At 44.9% G+C, this 12,228-nt stretch overlaps 1 protein-coding gene across 2 annotated transcripts in view; it reads left to right on the top strand.

Annotated features, from left to right (window-relative positions):
- The window catches only part of ATXN10 (ataxin 10), a 126,012-nt gene that overhangs the window by 13,145 nt on the left and 100,639 nt on the right, over positions 1-12,228 (top strand). For both annotated transcript variants that reach the window (XM_081084804.1, XM_081084805.1), the window contains exons 2-3: positions 6,478-6,669; positions 10,231-10,313. In XM_081084804.1, coding sequence (XP_080940930.1) covers positions 6,478-6,669; positions 10,231-10,313 — 275 coding nt within the window. The remainder of the gene's footprint in view (positions 1-6,477; positions 6,670-10,230; positions 10,314-12,228) is intronic.

Genomic DNA, 12,228 nt, shown 5'->3' on the forward strand with positions numbered 1-12,228 from the left:
TGAGAGCATAGAGGAAAGTATGCTCTTCTAGTAAGGAAAGTATAGAAAAATCATGAAATATGACGATGACTGTGATATCAAGAGGTACAAAATGTCTTAGTGTTACTCATTGCTTGTATAAGTGTGTTGACTAACTTTCATGAAGGGAATTGAGTAAATACTTGAGAAGCCAACATACTACAGAGCTCGAAAATAAGCCTAGCCATCTGTGTGTATGCACACGCAGTAGGCTTCCCCCAGACAGTCTGTGCCCCTGGCCAGCCAGAGTTTTTGGATGCACCAAAAACAAAACAAAAAACGAAACAAAACAAAAAACCCACACGAATTGTCAGCTTAGTTAAGGATGCCATATCATCTTGACTCAACCATGATTCAGGTCAACTTTTTTTGAGAGAGAACATCAATTAAGTTACACTATAAAAAGAGCCTTTTAGAGTGATGGCAATTTCCTTTATTTTTATCTGTGCCATGAGCTGGAAGGCCATATGGAACTATTTGGTAAGGTGTTCTGACTCAACTTCAAAATACAGATGTGGTCAGTGTGAGCCACCCCTCACATTCAATTATCTTAAATGGACACAGTAGACAGGAAAAAGTTAGAGCCAGCAAATCAAAATAAATAAGGTTAGAATTGTGACCAGTAGTACCCTCAGAAGAGTTCCCGAGTCTTTCATTCTTCCAGTCTTTTGTAGTGGTCTCTGGGCCCAAGGGTGTGGTCATGGAACTGTGGGCAAGGACACTCACTCAAAGGCAAAGGAACCCCGTGGCTAGCTCCAGGCTGAGTCAACCTCTCTGAAGGCCACAAGCCTAGAGCCGTCATATTAGAGTTGAAGACGGTTTGTAAACAAGCGATACTCTCATTACAGCCATTGAGGAGTGCATCCATGGAGTGTTTGGTAGAGTGCAGGGCACATAGTAAGTACAATGGAAGTGTCAGTGGCTCTCATCACCATTGAGAGTGTTACAAAACTTTATCAAAAGATAGTAAAGAACACTTCAGTGGTGAGATACACCATTATACGATAGGAAACCTAAAGAATATAGACATCAATTCTCCCAAAAGTGAGCTGTGGTTTCAGTGACGTTCAAAATAAAATCAACGTGGTTTTTGTTAGAAATTCACAATCTGATTTTCTATTTTTTTTTCCTTTTTAAAACTTTTCAATTACAACCTGTTGATCCTTCTACTTCCTATTTACTGTCCCTTTTTCCCTCAGGCTCTCATTTCCCTTCTTTCTTTTTAAGGACTGCAGCATATACTCTCAGCATTACTGCAGTTTAAACAAAGACAAGGTATTAAAACGATGTGATTAAAAAATAATTTTTTTTATTTGTTTTTAAACAGAGAGGAAGGGAGAGAGAAACATCGATTGATTGTCTCCTGCACACACCTTGACTGGACTCAAACCAGAGGCCTTTTGTGCATGGCCTTTGGGTGCACAGACAACCCTCCACTTACTGAGCCTCACCGGCCAGGGTACAGTGCCCTTCTTAATTCAGTTTAGATCTATGGACTTTGATTTAAGAATGATTTTTACATTTTTAAATGGTTGGGGAAAATAAATAAAATTTCATGACATGTGAAAATTATATGAACTTTAAGTATCGGTGTCCATAAAACTAGTTTTATTAGGACACAGCTAGTTAGGTGTTGCCTGAGACTGCCTTTGTGTTACAGCAGCAGAGCTTAGAGGTTGTGACAGAGCTTGTCAGCCCCTCACAGCCTAACGTGTGTCCCTGACCCTTTCCAGACAAAGTTTGCCTGCGCAGGGGAGTGGTCGGGGCTGTCAGGGACAGCTGGGGAGTCCCGGATGTGACAGAAGTGGGAAAAGACTGTCAAAGAGGAGCTGTGAGGTCTGCAAAGATGAATTTCACAATGTTGCCTCGGCTGCTTTTGGCAGAAGATGGAAATGCTTTGTTTTCTGTTTTTGCTCCGTCAGCCCAGTCACATCAGGAGGCAGGGCTTATGGTTTTAATAACAACCAGTGATTGTTATTTAATCTCTGAACTTGTATGTACTTAATAGTTTTTCTTAGTGACAGTGGTTAAACTACTCTAAACCGCATGTGCCAGTTTTTAATTAAATCTAAGGTATTAGAATAAATCTTTTAGCGAGTGTGAGAGTCTTCGGTGCACCATTACAATGACTGGCATTTAGTTTCCTTTCAGTAGGAGGTTCCACCGATGAATTGACTGTAAAATGTGTGTACATATAGTTTATTAGACCTCTCTAACCTGTTAACATGTAATCATGGGTAGTTTTCTTTAATTTTGCTCAAACAGGACTTGCCGAGATTACACCTACAGATCTGTTCAAACTTGAAGGAAATGAAATTCTACCTTTTGTATAATTCAAAGGCTTTTTTGGGGGCCTTTTTTGTGTGTAATGTAACATTTCATTTATATGTTGTCTTCAGGGTATGCATTCCTACCTAATAGGAATGTCTAACGGTTGAATTTAATTGTCCTCTTAAGTACTTTCTGCCTTCTGTGAATGAAGTAGCTAAGCTTTTTAAAGTCCTTGTGAATATTTTGTGTTAGTTTGGTTAAAGCAGAAATGACAGCAATTTTTGTTATTAACATTTGTAATATAGGAACGATTGACTGATCTTTACTAGTTATTTCACTGTCGTTAATCATTACACATATTTAGCTGTGCTGTCTTGACAGTGAACTTGGAATTTGCAAACCAAGTACATTTTAACTACTTTGGATCTGTAATGCCAAAAAAGCTTTCTTTCAAGGCCATTTAGAAGGTAAGGAAGTATAGAAGAGTAAAAGCTTTTTGTCCTCATCTGATGGAAGTTGTTAATGTGTCATACTGTATAAAATATTGTGAATAAAATCATAGTTATTTATTCTATGGGTCGATATCAGCGGCTCTCAACCTGTGGGTTGCGACCCCTTTGGGGGTCGAACGACCCTTTCACAGGGGTCGCCTAAGACCATCGGAAAACACATATATAATTACATATTGTTTTTGTGATTAATCACTATGCTTTAATTATGTTCAATTTGTAACAATGAAATTGGGCGTCACCACAACATGAGGAACTGTATTAAAGGGTCTCGCTCGGCATTAGGAAGGTTGAGTCCCACTGGTCTAGATGAAAGAGTCTCCCCTAGCCCCTTTATAGAGGGATACAGACATCTAAGAAATAGTCTCTGCTCTCAATAAATTTAAAATATATTTAATCGGGTTACAAGTCCTCTCCCTCCCCCTTTAAACTTAGCCATTTATTGTATAGTGTAGAAGAGAAATTAGATGTTTGTTAAGTTGCAATCAGAAGATATCTACCTCTTAACATATGACATTTTTCATGTTTTGGGGCCAGGATATGTGGCTTCTTAATGGAAATGGAAGGGGTGAGCCGAGGCCTCAGTAGCTCCCTTTTCCAGCGCACTGATCCCACTGCTGCCTCCGGCCTGGCTTCCCAGGGGCTTGGATCACAAGCAGATGTCACGCTGAGTATGCAAATACTTAGTCTCATCACTTACTTTAAACTTGAATCGAACAGAACAATTAGTGAATGCCAATTCTGGGCCTAGGGATAAAAAGAAAGATAGTCTCTATTTTGGGGGCGAGGGGTCGTTATAGACTAGCTGGGGAGGTAACTGGAAGTGAAGATAATGGATGTTGGTGCTACTGCAGTCTTCTGGACTGAGTGCCAGTGGAGCATGGAGGTGGGAACTGGTTCACTTGGACTGGACTAGTGGGGAGTTCCCCCAGGGGTGAGAATGAAGGAGACCCAAAGACTTGCAGGCAGAGAACTGGCTGGGAAGGTGTGGGAAGGGCATTCTGGTGGAGCAGACACAGGATTGCAGGTGCTTGGCATGTTCAGGAGTTGATGGGTGTGCAACCCGGAGACAGGAAAGGACAGTGATCACAACCCTAGCTCCCCCTCTCTCTGACCCACAGATGTGAATTACTGTGTGCCGATGGACGCTGCCATGGTTCCTCTTGAGTGGCTGGTCATAGTTACTTGGATTCAGGAACCTGTTGATTGACTAGCTCAGTTAAACATTTTTCTTTTGATTGAAAGTATAATAAATAAAAAAGAAGGCATGGCCCTGGCCAGGAGGCTCAGTTGGTTGGAGCATCACCCCATGCACTAAAAGGTTGCGGGTTAGATTCCCTTCCTGGTCAAGGCACATACCTAGGTTGCGGGTTCGACCCCTGGTCAGGGTGTGTGTGGGAGGCAACAGATTGATGTTTCTTTCCCTTCCTCTCTCTTTAAAATCAATACACATATCCCTGGGAGAGGATTGAAAAGAAAGAAAAGAAAGAATGAAAGAAAAAGGCATGGTGCATAAATGACAAATTAACATGTGACATTGGGAATCATCACAGGCCAGTTCATGAACTAATTGTTCTATTGCTGGAACATCAGTTACCCAGTTTTCCTAAGAAAATGCTTTTCTCCCATTGTGCTTAGTCTACCAGAGTTTAATTGCAAGCTTTTGCAGTGCTAGGTACCAATGTTGAGTAAACCGAATGTGAAGATTTCAGAGTGACGTCAGGGACGACCTTCACAGTAGGAAGTTGACTCCCATGCCAGAGGTAGCTTGCAAAGGACCAGTTGAAAGAAGACATAATTGGCTTCTTTATCACAGGTGTAATACACACATTTTAGCCATCTTACTAGAAAAAAAGAGGCTTTACTGTAGATTATTCAAGTTGCAGAGCTCTGCTTCTATTTGAATGTAAGATTAAATAATAAATTCTTCGTTGTAGAGATCGTGAGCACTCTTGGCAGTCTTTGAAAGGTTTTAACTCTTGGATATTTTCTTAGCGTATTAATGTCTGCTGCACTGTATTTTGTGTTCCTTAAAGCGTTCTTGAGAGAGTTAGTGAAGGCCTTTCATGGCATATTGGCACTGACAGTGGCTACCACTGAACTGCTTCCTGCCGTACTGAGGCAGGTCTGTGTGCCCTCGGTGTGCCCTCGGGCTTTCCTTTGTCATTTGATCACCAGTCACTGCCATGCTGAGTCAGAGCTTCACTTCACGTTCCATACTTAGAGACGGCTGACTGGGGGGATGCGGGCAAATTATTTTATTTTATGCCCGATTCCTCAATTTTTAATTGATTAATTTACACTCTGCCTCTTTCCAAAAACAAATTTGAAGCACCTGAAAATATAAAAACGATTGAATAAAGTAAAAGATAAGGGAGAGAAGGGAAAGCCACGTGGGGAAAAATAAGGTTAATACTTGAAGTCATGCCTTGGACTCCGTGTTAAAGACGAGCTCTGGGTGCTGTGGACATCTTAAAGGAGAGGCTGAGACCAGCAGTGTGGTTGTACGAGCTGCCCATGCGATGCACACACACCACTTGGAGTACCAGCCCGCATGGCCCTGAAGCTCAAGGTGGGAGTAGCTCCCCTGGGTGGGAAAGGGGACATGCAGGTCTTCCCGGCACTGAGCAAGCCCAGCAGCTGCAGGCGTTTCATGGTCCCTAGTTCTGCATGCATGCGCAGCTCCCTGACGATCTGGCTTAATCCAAGGGTGACGTAGGGGTTGTGATTGCAGGATGAGGGCAAAAGGAGGAAACACATGGTCAATGAATCTGCGAGATCCGTACACTGTCCCCACGGCGGCACTCCTTCTAACGCTGAGCTAGATGGCTGGTTCCCGGGGAGTCCGGAATGAGGAAGTTGGCTTGCATTTAGGTGCTGTGTTGTACAAAAAATTCTTCCCTTCATAGCTTTGGAATGAGAGTGAGTGCAGGCCCGCTCCTGGCATGAGAGGCATGTGGGAACTGGGTGCCTGAGGGGACAGCTCAAGCTCATTTCTCCCCTGGGCACAGGCTTTTGGTCTCTGCCCCCCCCCCCCCCCCCCACACACACACACGTAGTTGAATGACTACGTGCGCGCTGGCACACACTCTCTCTCGCTCAGTGTGGCCAGCTTCTCTGTATCTCGAGATGGATCGTGTATTTGCCTCCCAGGCAGTCAGGCCTCATGACTGGTTTCTGGTAACTGTACTTTACTGCGCATTGGGTCACAGGCCATGGCTCTGCTGTCTATCTGGATCATGAAATGTAGCGATTCCACTTGGATTAAGGGCAGATCCAGGAGCACGAACAGTCCCTGAAATTGGGTGTGGGCTGTCCTGGGAGTGGAGCACAGGGTCACACTGCCCCCGCTGGGACGGCTCTGCCAGTTACTGCCCGAGGCCCTGGGCAAGTTGCTCAAAGCCCCTCCCCTTCAGTTATCTTTAAAATGGAGAGGACAGTGCTGGCTTAATGCAAAGATTAAACGATATAACACATGAAAATGTTGATAAGGACGGTGCCTGGCATATAGCGCTCAGTGCGTGTAGCTCTTTTATTTTGTGTTGTTAACTAGGGAGCTGGCCCAGGCAGGCCCAGCTCACCTCCCCGCCCTCCCAGAAAGGACAGGCTGTGTTCTGAACAGGACGTTGGGAGATTAGGTTATTGTTTTCTGGTTGGTGACAGTTTTGTCCTCTTTCAGGGAAACTGCACCCAGGACTATCTTCCAAAGAGTCCTGGATATCTTGAAGAGATCCGCTCGCACCGTCGAGCTGGCCTGCAGAGACCCGTCCCACGTGGAGCACCTGGCCTCGAGTCTGCAGCTCATAACAGAATGCTTCCGGTGCCTCCGCAATGCCTGCATCGAGTGCTCCGTGAACCAGAACTCCATCAGGTGGCGTGCTTGTCCTCACGTGTGCCTCTGAGAAACCGCGGGGCACTGGTGTCACTGGGGGAGAAGGGCTCCGGTAGAGAGTGGTGTCACCGGCCACGGAGTGTGGTTACGTGGGGCTTTAGGTTTCTCACTTGCATGTATGTGTTTTGAGGCACTTGGTTTTCCACACAGCACAGATAGGAACTTAATTCGGAGTCGTTGATCCCAGACTCTGCCTAATGCACGTGCAGCTCTGGGCCTCGCTGGTCTTAGCTTAAGTGCTTTCATTCGTTTCAGTGCTTAAATTAGTGGCCCTTGTGTTTGCTTTGAACAGGGAGCAGGTTTTGTAAAGGTCTAAGATGACCTGTCTTAACACTCCACTTCCACCTGTTTTATTTATTTAAATACTTTTATTGATTTCAGAGAGGAAGGGATAAGGAGAGAGATAGACACATCAATGATGAGAGAGAATCATTGACCTGCTGCCTCCTGCACGCCCCTTACTGGGGATCGAGCCCACAACCTGGGCATGTGCCCTGACCAGGACTCAGACTGTGACCTCCTGGTTCGTAGGTCGACGCTCAACCACTGAGCCGCGCCAGCCGGGCTCCACCTGTTTTATAACGTGGCTGAAAGCTGAGCAAACACTGCTCGGTGCTGTGTGTGTGCTTTGACATGTTGCTCTCTCCTCCCAGAACTGAACACCTTTCCTCTTTGATTTTATGGAATCTGCTTTTTATTAAAAATTTTTACTTGAGATGAAGTCAGAAGCCTCAAAGAGCACGCTCACCTTTCTTTCCTGGACTTGAGTGTAGACGAGCCTCCGGGCCTCCCTGTCACTGCGGTGATGGGTGCAGTCGGGCTGGTCCAGAAGCCACTTGAGGGGACAGGGGGACGCCCTGCGCTGCCTAGACAGTTCTGATACCTGAGGCTTCGCTGTGATTAATGGGATTTTTAAGATAAAAGGCGAGAGGGAAAAAAGCTAGGGTTGTTTAACTTTAATTCTAAACCAAACCTGCCATCCTTTTGCAGACAAATGGATAGAAACAATTATAATCTTGATAATAATAGTCAACATTTAAAAACATAACTAGTTGTGTGCTGGGAGAGTGGGCCAGGGCAGGTTTCTTTTGTCTCTTTCTAGGCGGGGAGGCTCTCTTGTGCGATGGGGGAAGGGAGGGGGAGTTAGAGCAGAAACTGGCTGTGGGCTGGCAGGGCTGTCTTAACGCTTGGCCAGCCTCTCAGGAAAGGAGGCGGGCATTCTGCGCGCCTGCCCTAAGCACCAGGTTTTGTAACTCAAGGGCTTGACTTGCAGTGTCTTGTGTAATCCTGAGAACAAATTCAAGAAACAGTGTGCTGCAGTGCAACCATAGGCAGTCACACACATCAAAACATATGGTTCCTGCCGACAGGGTCTATAATTATCAGATTGTCTGTGCGATGGCTCCATACATGTAAAAAAAAAAAAAAAAAGAAAGAAAAAGAAATAGTATGCTCCTGTTTTCCCAATTTTACAATGGAAGAACCGTGACTCAGAGGTTAAGGAACTTGTCCGAGTCACTCATCACTAAGAGCCCAGGAACGTTTCTTCTGACTCCAGCCTAGAGCTCAGCTCAGAGCAGCCGCCATAACGAGCCCGAGACACTGACCCTGTTGTGTGTGACTGTCGTCCCTGTAACAGCCCTTGGCCCTGGACAAGGGCCTTCGCCTTTCTGAGCACTGGCTTCTCCTCTCTTTCCACAGGGTGAGTTTTAGATGAGATCTATGTAAAGTGCCTGCTGGTCCCGGGGCACACCGCTCAGCCAATAAACGCTTATGTTACCCTCTTGGAAAACAATTCACTTTATTTTCTTTCTTGAGTACAAAAGTAATATATGTAAACTATAAAAATTCAAACGTTACACAAATAAATACTGTGGCAGATAAAACACCAGCGGTCTCCTGGCTGGGCCATGCTCCGGGGTCGTGTTGTCTTTATTTCTTGCAACTTACAGTTGGGTCAGAATGTTCGGTTTCATTTCAACCTGACCGTAAGTTGCACAAAATAAAGGCACCAAGATAGAATTTTGTTAGTTGTCCTGCCTTTTACCTTCTAGATTTATATTTATTTACTGTTGGTTTTAAAGGGAAATTCCAACTATTTAGGGTATCAGCTCAGAATAAAACATTTTCTAGTCAGAAATACAACAGAGATTCTATAAGCCTTCAAGGCTAACCTTAACTGAAGCCAGTTCTGAACCTGTCAAGATTCAGATCACAACCAACATATATTTTCCTGGTGTTTTACTTTAAGTTACTAAAGAGTTAGTCAGAAGGTGTGATGCTACTGAGACTTAGATCTTTTCACATCATCTGTATGAACACTGCACTTTGTGTGAATGTGGCTGCTCTTTCTCTAGGATGTGTGGAACGGGGCCTAATACGGCCGAGCAGACCACCCGATCTTGACAGTTCAGGAAGTGCTCAGAGAACACGGTTGAAAGTGGTTAGCTCTGCATGTAAATGTCACCCAGTTGCAGAGGTTGCTGTACTTCTTCTGTAAAGGGCCAGATAATAAGTACTTTAGGCTCTGTGACCTCTGTCAGAATTTCTCATTTCTCCTTGGTAGTGTGAAGGCAGCCGTAGATAATAGGTGAACGAAAGAGCCTGGCCATGTCCCATGATACGTGAAACTAGAAAATGTGTTTTTTTATTCCAAAATACAGTGGTGGGACAGGCATCGGGTAACAGTGTTAGCCATTGCCCTTTAAAGTGGAGAGAATGGAAGGGAAGGGGAGTCGCTGGCCCTAAGCAGTTTCAAAATCCAGTTGGGCAAACTCAGCTGTCAAGGCCAGGCATTAAGCCTCCGTGGCTTGAGACTCTGCCCATGACCCGCCCTTAGAGTCATCCTTCCTTTTTCTTCAAGGGTAGCACATGTTTGTAGCTGAGTAGTTTTATCAGCCTGTTTTCTACCTGTAGAATTTGGGGAGTCTGACTACCTTTCATTTCATCCTTTCTCTGTGCATTTTGTTCAAGCTGGCAGGGTTTCTACTGGTGTAACCTTCTCAAATCCTTTGGCTGCACATGTATGTCATAGGGATTCACATTAGACAGGAGGGGCTGCCATAGAGCTTTCCTGGGGAATGCCATCTCTCCTGTCTGCTGAGGTGACTGAGGTGACATGGAGAGTCCTTCTGGACGCTCAGGAGAACGTTTTCCAGCTTTGAGGGGCTGCCTGCATTTCTGGGCTCGAGGCCTCCCTCCCTGACCCTGACCTTCTCTCTTCCCCTTAGAAGCACCCTGTGGTTCAGTTGGCCCCACCTGATACTCCAGGACACTCTTCCCACCTCAGGGTCCTTAATATACTCCTGCTGGGAAGTCCCTCTGCCCTGTGAGGTCACATTCACAGGTTTGGGGAGCGAATGGGGCTGATGGTTCAGCAATTACAGAAAGCAGTACATTCTGAACTCTTTCTTTGGAGACCATTGTTTTTTCTGCTGGCCGTAGGCACTGTGCCCAGCAGGCTCAGCGCTGCTTTTGGATCATGTGAAATGTAGGCTTGGGAACGTGTCTAACTTGGTCTCTTTTAACATCACGATCCAGGAACTTGGATACGATCGGCATTGCTGTTGATTTGATTCTTCTTTTTCGGGAGCTCCGAGTGGAACAGGAAGCCCTGCTGACAGGTACGTCCGGAAGACTCGGGAATTATTTACGTATTTGAAAAGGTTTAAAAACTAAACACTGAGTATTAATCATTCATTAAAGCAAATGTTCTCGAACGATGCAGAGAAACTTTATTAGTGGTACCTAAGAATTATCATTTTAAAAGTTTTAGCAACTTCCTTCCTTACCTCTGTGGCTGAGCTGTGTTCCTCCCAATTCACATGGTGAAGTCCTCACCCCCAGTATCTCAGATGTGACTGTATTTGGAGACAGAGCCTTTAAAAAGGTTCATTAAGGTAGAGTGAGGTCGTGTGTGTGGCCCTAATCCAGCGTGACGGGTGTCCTTATAAGAAGAGGACGTCAGGACACAGACACACACAGAGGGACATCTGTGTGAGGACCCAGGGAGAGAACAGCTGTCTATAAGCCAAGGAGAGAGGCCTCAGAAGGAACCAACCCTGCCCACACCTTCCTCCCACTCCCGCCTCCTGAGCTGTGAGACAGGCATTTTGATTGGTTAAGCCCCCCAGTCTGTGTTGGGTGTGATCCTAACGGTGACCCCAAGCCCCTGCCCTCAGGGCGCTTACATTCCATGGAGGAGAACCAGATGCTGAATGTGTTAGACAAAGAAGAAGGAGTGCGCCAGAATGGCAGGTTTGCTCTGATCGCCAGTGGCTGATGATGTGGGATCAGAGGAGAACCAGGCCTCTTACATTGAAGGCCAGGAAGCTTTTCTAGGTTTTTTTGAATGTTTTTGGTTCTTGAACTATTAGCATCGACACTTGCCTTTGAGCGAGGGTTATTATCCTAACATCATGCTTAAAAAACATACAATTTTAATATATGGCATATTTACCCAGAGAATTAAAATACTTGATGGGTAAGCCCAAGTCACTTAATAAGAAAATCCCAGTGTAAATATCTGGCTTTTAAAAAGCTGTCCTTAAAATTCGTTTTAGTAAAGAAAGTATAACATAATTCTACAGATACTTCTTTAAGTGAGAAATCTCCAGCTATATTTAAAATGATTTATAAATTTATTTATATACCGTTCTTAATGCCTATTTTTATTGAAAGTGAGGCATACTTACCTCCGTGTGAATATGCATGCTGCTGTGGCAAGGTGGGCAGAGAACTGAGGTCATAATCTCTTTGTACAGCAGGGAAACTGAGGCACAGAGTGCGCTAGGCTAAATTAGCTGTTTGAAATGCTGCCTGGCTTGGTTTAATTTTCATTCTATTCTGTGATTTCTTAGTGTTTTTATTTAAAGCTCACTTGTTAAAATTCCTGCATATTCCTATTTGATTTAGAATTCTTCCTTTGGGCCTTTGAATTAAGTTAACTTAAGAATTTACAAAGTGTTTGCTCTCAGTTTTTTTAAACAGCAGTAATTTTTCAAATATTCTCAAGAAATTGATAGGCTGTGGGATTTAGCTGTGAATTGCCTTTAAGATGTTACAAAGTTCTGTTTGTTGCTCTATTTTTTAACAAAACGGAAGCCCCAGTGCCCTTGGGGGATTAACCATCGGCAGTAGAGATGGATTTCTCTCTCTTGCATGGAAAGGCAGCTGCGTTTAGGTCTGTGTGGCACGTGCTTCAGAGAGTTCAGAAGGTGCTGTGGTCTGTCATGGCTGGAAAGTACACACGTTGTAGATAGGGTGCCCCTGGCATCCCGCGAGCTGAGGTGGGCAGCAGGTTTCTCCCGTGACGATGTGCCCCGAAATAAGACGTCTGCAGGAAGTGCCCTGCAAGCAAACGCTGCGATTAAATAGCCATCAGCCTGACCCAGCGCCTCCCTCTGCACGCAGATACTCTGCCCTGAAATTATCCCCTTCCCTCCGCCTCTTCAGCTGTTCCCTTGTCTCGTTTTCATCAGAGTATAATATGCTCTTCTGTCTCCCATCTCCAGAATGTCTCCCCCTGTCTCCCTCAGT

The sequence above is a fragment of the Myotis nattereri genome (assembly GCF_964212035.1).
Source record: "Myotis nattereri genome assembly, chromosome: 2".
NCBI classification, from domain to species: domain Eukaryota; kingdom Metazoa; phylum Chordata; class Mammalia; order Chiroptera; family Vespertilionidae; genus Myotis; species Myotis nattereri.